This window comes from Fragaria vesca, unplaced genomic scaffold, assembly GCF_000184155.1.
Source record: "Fragaria vesca subsp. vesca unplaced genomic scaffold, FraVesHawaii_1.0 scf0513070, whole genome shotgun sequence".
Taxonomy (NCBI): domain Eukaryota; kingdom Viridiplantae; phylum Streptophyta; class Magnoliopsida; order Rosales; family Rosaceae; genus Fragaria; species Fragaria vesca.
Window position 1 is genome coordinate 118,780 of NW_004443442.1, and position 7,648 is coordinate 126,427.

Sequence of the window (7,648 nt, forward strand, 5' to 3'; positions counted from 1 at the left end):
ATACATATTTTCATTTTCTCATTCTACATTCTAGATGAATTTGGCAAGACCACAAGCTACTTTGTCGCATTTCCTTACTTGGAAGACAATATTTCTGTTGCTACTTGCTACAGAGGTTCAAGACAGTTGATATCTTCTATTAGACAACCTTCCTCGACCCGTATAAAAAGGATTACTAACCTTGCAGCTTCAAAGCTATCCACCTCTGCTACTAAAGGAAGAATTCTCATCTCAATAGCAAAATAACTCTGTTACCAAATGAAAGGTTAAAAACCTGAATGCTTACCAACACTTGATTGTTGTTCAATCAAAGGACAGCAATCTTGAATTCGCAACTTCAAGATGATGAGAGGAATACGAAGGTCATGAACAGGGGTAAAGCCAATGAGAAGCCAAAGAGTTGTAACATTACGGTCTTTGGAATGGTCATACACCAAGGAAAAGAGTTGGAAATTGTGCAAGTATGTGACTAGCTTTTCAGGATTCTCGGATTCATTTCCGGTCAACACAGAAGGACTGAAATCCTAATTCACATATGATACATAGGCGGAGAAATAGCTGAGAAAAAAGAAGCCTGGATATTAGCATGCTAATGAAGCCTGAAGGCACATAATTTCCCCAGGTCTTTTATGTATGTATAAACATAGCTAGTTGAAGACTGAAGGACAAAAACAGAAGAATTGTAAACATAAGTCAAAACTCAAAACTACTACAATTGTTATCAATTGACATACGTGGGCCAAAGAAAATTTCTGCTATGGGAAACTGGATACAATCTGCTCTGTCTAGAAGTTTTTGGCTACCCCCATGCACCGTATGACCACAACTAGGCATCCATTACAACTTCGATATTATCATCTTTTACTGTTTGCCCAAGAAAGTGATTTCTGGTTGCTACAAGCCACACCAACGGAATTCAAACATGATCATAGCTCATGAAACATGGAGGACGGTATACAGTAATTCCATCACTGCTTGCACACCTATGAAATATGAATACAAGCAATTGTGGATTTTTGTCTCTTTTTTTCTTTCTTGTTGCTGCAGAGATGTAGGGGAAAAAACGTATAAAGACATCATCATTAAAGTTTGTTTGTTCTTATAATCTTATGCAGCAGTGCTATATATTCGTGGAGGTCTATTCTGCCTGAATGCAACTAAAAAAGATATGGAAAACTATAGTTGATTCAGTAGAAGTTTTGTTTAATCCCACATCAGTAAAAGAAAAGAGAAAGAAGAGCGGAAGGTATTGCTTCCATGTCAATGAATATCACTTCCAAGATCTAGAAGGAAAAAAAATGCTTAGCAACAAAAGCTGTAGTCATGTACTCATTGATTGCTCACGCAGTCACGCATGCCTACCGAACCAATAACACATACCACATGATTCAGAAATCGGGAACAGAATTTTAACAGAAACCAAGTACTTTAAACAATAAGGTACTCACTCTAGTTGCTGACGCTATCCTCGTTGCGTAAGCTCCACATCTATGAACTCGAATTCTTTAAGATTGTTAACTACGTTTCTCACTTTCAAGGATAGCTGGTCATTATACTCTTCAACAATTTTCATAAATGCTGTTAACTGTTCTTGATATGTTGTACACAAGCGTTTCTTATTCCGAAGCTCTGCGGATAATTCCTGAATTTTCTTATCCTTCTCATCCTGCAGAAGAGAACACATACACAAAAATATGAAGTTGATTGTACTTGATGCTTGAGAAACAAAGCACTCATACAATAGGATAAAAATTTCAATAAGAGAAATCCAATGTTTATCTGGCACCATCGCTTAAAATAATTAAAATGTGCATGATGACACACTAGTAGTATTTTTGCATTAAATATTTCCTGTGTTTGATCAATGATGCAAAGGAGTATATGCAGTGACTAGGATAAAGTGAGCCAAGTGTTTGAAGGAACTTTGAGAGCATATGCGAAACAATAACTATGAACTTATGGCAAGCAAATATAGAAACTTTTCTTTCAACTTTATATCACTTATAGCCACAACATATCAGAAATCAGAGGTGTATTCCACACGAAGCACATACGAATACAATTCCATACATTTCCAAATTAACGCACAAAAAGAAACATTTAGTTTTCGAGGGGCTGACTAAAATGTATCCTGCCTTGTATGGTGAATGCAGCATGTGCAGTGTCATTGAATCAGTACACACAGACATGATCAAAATTCTCTAGCTCCACCAAGGTGATAACAGTCAGGTATATTGCAGTACTGAACATTAGTCCCTCAATGAGGACAACCATATTTATCTTTTAAGTCCCAATAAGTCTCTCCGTTATAAAAATAGTATGAAAGGAACGATTACATTGTACAAGGATAATAAAATTGAAAAATGACAAAGTACTCGTGTAAAAGATAAGTAAATAAACCATAAGGAGGCCAAATCAAAGCATGTTCTTTACATAACAAGTAGAAGACTGGAAACAAACACTACGGTTAGTAATCAGCAATTATGAAGCTCATAATTTCCCAATATTTGCTTCCACGCTGGGCAACATTACTAAGTAATGTTCAAGGATATACTAGATATATCACCCATATACAGAAATCTTTTAAAACTAAGTGGGTAGCATTTTTTTCCTTCAATAAACAATCCCAACCCCCCACCCCATGCGCACGCGCACGCATACTATTCCGGCTAGGAACATAAGAGTTGCCAGTCAAGTAATATATCAAGTTGAAATATGAGAGACATTAATAATTCCCAGAATTAAAAGTTCAATTATATGTAGGAGCAGGCAAATTACTAAATATGAGACAAATACTCACCATTGTTTGACGTGCTTCACGTGGAGACACCACAAGTGAATGGTTATGTTCCTTAACGAATTTTGTAATCACCCACTTACCAGATTTATCATACTTGACATGAATCATTGCCTTACACCCTTCCCTTGTACTCGCTCGCGGTTTTCTATTGGGTCCAAATTTACCTCGAATACTAACACAGTGACCTTCCTTGTTACAGCCAAGTCGACGAGCAAGAATCCTACCATCTCTTTCGGACCGACGACATGACATGACACGCATGACAAATCCAAGGCGCCTCGCATAGTCATCATAGAATATCTTGGCAGCATCTTCAGATTCAAACTCCATACCTTGGTATGGTTCTAAAATGGCCTCTTCTTGATATGCAATCGGTTCCTGACGAGAAGAAGTCTCCACTGCTCTAACTCCCACATCCGAATCCACTGCCACACAATGTCTAATTACTAAGCCGCTAATCCCAGCCAATCACAATAAACATGAACAAATTGACAAACTTGAGATTTCCCCATTCGTGTGAGTTAATGACAATTCACAAAGACACATGAATTCCAATAAACCAAGTAAAGACTTTGTTAGGGTGCATGATTGACATAGAGAGAAATTTGAATAAGATTGGAGAGCAGGAAGACTTACTTGATTGAGCAGAGCGACAAGCAATCTGGGGAAGCCAAGGCAGCAAAGTGGAGTAAAAGTTTCAAGATCAAACTAGAAACAGAGCAGGGCCCATATATAATCCAACCGCTGTCGCTTCAATTGGTTGTGATGTCAGTCCATGTGTCAACTTGACTTCACTCTAGCACTGTAGTGTTCTTTTTTTATTTCGGTTTCTTTTCCTTGTGTTTGGGTACACTTCTCGCTATGATCGTTATCAGGTGCGGACGTCCGTACGGCTCTTAAAGTGCGGACGTCTCTCCTTTCGCCATCGTACGACACCGACGAGGGCGCACCTCCACCCCAGCGGACTTTAGCAACTTCCCTGACCACTTTTCATTCCCGGCGAGTCCGTCGAATTCCAGTTTTTCGGTCAGATTGATTTTGTTTGAAGTTTTAGATGATCTGGCCGGAAAACTGGAATTCGGCGGACTCGCTAGGGAGGGAAAGTGGTCAGGGAAGCTGCTGAAGTCCACTGGGGTGGAGACGCGCCCTCGCCGGCGCCGTACGGTGGCGAACGAAAGGAATTCCACACCTTAAGGCCGTGCGGACGTCTGTATCTGAAACGGACTGCTTCTCGCTATGCAGCTTGATGACATGTTCTTGTTATTTTTTATTTTTTTTTCACTTTTGAAAAGGAGGATGTTCTTGTTAGTTAGGGTAATTTGGAATAAAAAAAAATTAACTAACAAAAGGTTGGGACTTGGGACATCTCCTGTTCTTCTGATATTTAACTCTCACTCTGGTGATCATCAACTAATGGGAAACTTTGATATGTTCAACTATAAGGACATGTATTCTTCTATACAAAATGGTGGATTTAACTTTCCTTGGGGCATCCGAATACTTCTTCAAATTATTGCATTGCAAAGCAAATCGGCAAGGATGGCCCAGGTAACTGTACATGCATTGAACAAATTTCCTACTGAACATTTGCTGTAGACAACAAATTATGCAAAGCAGTCGAATGAATGCCATTGACTAAAACATGCCAAACTACAAAACTAACTAGTTACCTAGACCTAGGCGAAGCACAAGGTATCATAAACCAACAGTGAAACCAACACAATGTCTCCTTCATCCTGCAGCATTCTCCACAACAATAGCTTGACTCTACGCTTCACCAAAAGGTACTTTATATTGCCGACCGCAGACTATCTATAACCTTGCTGCTCCTTACCTTCAATCTCTTTCACACTATCAACTATGTGTTGGATCTTCTTTGATAGGCTCTCATTGTGCTCTTCTATATGCTCAAATATTAGGTCAAGATGTCTTTTATATGTTGCAGCACGTTTCTTCTCTACGGCCAGCTGCTGGGATAGTTCCCGAATCTTGTCATGTTCATTCTGCATAAGAAATAAAAAGGTATTGAGAATATAAACTAAGATTAACATTTTGATATTTTGAAAGTTCTTTTTACCATAAGGATTCTCAAGACTTTGAGGTCATTGTCGGAGTTCCTCACACATGACAAGGAATAAATCATTAATTATAAAAATAAAAAATAAAAAAACCCACCATTTACGTACTAATTTGAAAATGAAACTGCAAATTATCTGAAAAGTGACAATATATTTCAATTCCAAGAAACCATTATAAGTGGACACTTGTTTAGCCTCGCTGTTAACCATACTTGTTACTGAGTACACTAAATAAGAAGATTGAGGTAGCAATCTATAACACAGACATGACAAAAACCCAACTGAAGGAATTGAGTACGTCCAAATTGCCCGCAAACTACAACGAAATGGTAAAACTAGTCTCAAAAAGAGAAAAATATATATTATAAAACAGATTAAATGAAAAGACATTTAGACATCTCTACTACTATAGCGCCAGGTGTCCTAAAGTTTCACCAAAATGTGTTTTGCCACCCTTATGGAGTTAACTGAAACAGTTAAATTCAGGGTTAATAACAAGGATTATTATAGTAAAAAGCAAAATAGATAGATAAATAAATAGAAAATAAAGATAAATATGGAAGATAAACATGGATAGTGGGAGTACAAGATTGATAACTCCAATTCCCACGTAAGAAAACAGATGGATAAACTGATCGTTCTTATAAAAAAAATCATATAAAATGATAAATGAAAATTATCTGCTCCTTATTTTTAGGTAATTTTGTGACACCGTGGAAATGCACGGGTAGAAGGCTAGTAAAAATAATTTATGGCACATTGGGCAAGCAATATGAGCACTACCAAACTAACATTGTTCGCACACTAACAAACCAACAGAAAAAAAGGATCAAGGATATAGACAGAGGTTGTCAAGGAGTATCAGGGATCCAAAACAATAGTACATCTTCTAGAAGTTTGGGTGGTATATACAAAACTCATTTAACAATATCACTGTGAGAGATACAAAAACTACATAACTCGATCTAGAGAACCAAATGAAGCCCAAAACCAAAGCACAATATTCAAAGAGGATAAACAAATCCAAAATGAGTATCTTTGAGGCAAATTACAATGAACAGAAATTTATACTATACATATTGCTTACTTTTGAATTCTTAAATTACCATATTTTGACAGCAAGAAACAAGTTGTTAATAGTAGAGTTAATGGGGGGCATGACCTAGCAGTGTTCACCTGGTCAGTAATTGACTGTTGAATTTTCGAACAACTGCTGTTGGATATAGATCCAAGTGTGGAAAGAAAGATTTCTAAATTGGAGATGTCTTAGATGATAATATTCTAAAGCGGTATCTCAACATCAAAGAAGGATTATATGTCAGAAATTGCAAGGTACAACAATGAATCAAGATCGAATACTGAAAAAGAAAACAAGAACTAACCGGATATTGATCATAGATGCAATCCCTTCGACCTTTCCCAGGCGTCAAAGGATGAGTGTGCTCCTTTACAAACTTTGTGACAACCCATTTACCAGAACTTACTTTTCTCACCAAAATCATTGCTCTGCAACCAACCCTGGTCTCTGCTCTTTGCCTTACAATTTTTTCACGCTTGTCAGGCATTCTGTAACCCTCTTTATTACAAACAAGTGCACGGCCAATGGCAGTTCCATCCCGCCTTGATCGAGAGAGTTTACTTACACGAATTATGAATCCCACGTGAGTGGCATATGCATTATAAAATGCATGAGCAGCTGCTTCGGTTTCAAACTCTTGACCAACATATGGCTCATCTGCTGAAACAACTGATACTACAGGAATTGCCGATGGAATAAGATTCCTTCCGGATGAATCTAGAATTAGTTTATCATCCTGACCCAGTTGGAATGCTCCTTCAACAGAACTTCCACCAGTTTCATTGTCATCACCTGCTCTACTTCCTTCCATCTCAGCAGAACTGCCCACGACCTCACCATCAATATCACCATCAATTGTAAACTCCACTGCAGTCACAATAATATTTTTTCAATACGTTGCCTTGGCACATAAATAATGTTTCAGCTATTGAGGTTAACATATGAAGCTTACTTCTATAGAGGTTCCTTGTCTTCTTGAATACCCAATTTTTATTTTTTGAGCTACACTGTCTATATAAATCTCAGCAAATTGACGCAAATACTTTGTTTAGCTGCCAAAAACCCGAAAAGATAAGAGGAAAGTAACACTTGAGTTCAAGTTTTGTATGTCAATTAGGCTAGTTTGTTTAGCAACTGAATTGGCATAGTTGAGTGGAGACACTTACGCTAAAGGGTGGGGAGAGACAATGATCAGTGGCATTTCCAACATTGCCTCATCTATCAAACACCCCAATTCGAGCTTTTTCACACGAAATGGAAAGCAGAAAATAAATCACCATCACAATAAATAAATAAATAAAAGAAAAAATCGTCGAATCTTACACATACGTATCTTAGCAAGCGAAGAGAAGACCAATCAAATCAAGCAAAATATAGATGAGTTGAGGCGAATTACCATTGATGGATGAATCTCTAAAATTATTAGAGCAAACCCTAAATAGTTAGAGAATATATAAAAAAGAGAAATTAGAAAAGAAAACGAAAAAGGGCTTACTGAAGACGAGGGTGCTGTTTTAGATGAACATGGAGGAAGGCGCTGAGAGAGAACGGCAAGGAGGGGAGGGTTCAGGAAATAAAGATGGGGACTCAATCGCACCTGACGTGGTCACATACTATTGGTTCCTCAGAGATATAAAAAGTCAAACACTATGGCCTTGGACCCGGTTGGAACCGCCCCGACTCACTATTTTT

General features: G+C 37.8%; 3 protein-coding genes across 3 annotated transcripts in view; 1 reads left to right on the forward strand and 2 right to left on the reverse strand.

The window, feature by feature from the left end:
* Window positions 1-401: 401 nt before the first annotated feature.
* Window positions 402-3,493, reverse strand: LOC101309118 (protein FAR1-RELATED SEQUENCE 5-like). Its single transcript, XM_004309762.1, has 4 exons — window positions 3,437-3,493; window positions 2,801-3,254; window positions 1,449-1,666; window positions 402-1,041 (listed from the first exon to the last, which is right to left on the reverse strand). Exons 2-3 carry the CDS (start codon window positions 3,128-3,130, stop codon window positions 1,463-1,465), a joined length of 534 nt encoding a protein of 177 aa, XP_004309810.1. The 5' UTR covers window positions 3,131-3,254; window positions 3,437-3,493; the 3' UTR covers window positions 402-1,041; window positions 1,449-1,462.
* Window positions 3,494-4,291: 798 nt separating this feature from the next.
* LOC101308536 lies at window positions 4,292-7,558 on the reverse strand. The gene is made up of 5 exons (XM_004309760.1): window positions 7,452-7,558; window positions 7,123-7,196; window positions 6,909-7,008; window positions 6,261-6,823; window positions 4,292-4,803 (listed from the first exon to the last, which is right to left on the reverse strand). Coding segments are annotated over exons 3-5 (759 nt in total). The 5' UTR covers window positions 6,910-7,008; window positions 7,123-7,196; window positions 7,452-7,558; the 3' UTR covers window positions 4,292-4,608.
* Window positions 7,481-7,648, forward strand: part of LOC101293745 (uncharacterized CRM domain-containing protein At3g25440, chloroplastic-like) — a 5,536-nt gene continuing 5,368 nt past the window's right edge. The window contains exon 1 of the mRNA XM_004309792.1: window positions 7,481-7,561. Within this exon, the coding sequence (XP_004309840.1) occupies window positions 7,481-7,561 (81 nt within the window). The remainder of the gene's footprint in view (window positions 7,562-7,648) is intronic.

Bases quoted from the DNA above. Each gene is read 5' to 3' on its own strand.
- LOC101309118 (XM_004309762.1), bottom strand. From the start codon at position 3,130: ATGGAGTTTGAATCTGAAGATGCTGCCAAGATATTCTATGATGACTAT. The intron at 1,667-2,800 runs GTGAGTATTTGT...TCTCTTCTGCAG, and splicing joins GTGAAGCACGTCAAACAATG to GATGAGAAGGATAAGAAAAT.
- LOC101308536 (XM_004309760.1), bottom strand. The intron at 4,804-6,260 runs GTTAGTTCTTGT...TTTCTTATGCAG, and splicing joins GCATCTATGATCAATATCCG to AATGAACATGACAAGATTCG.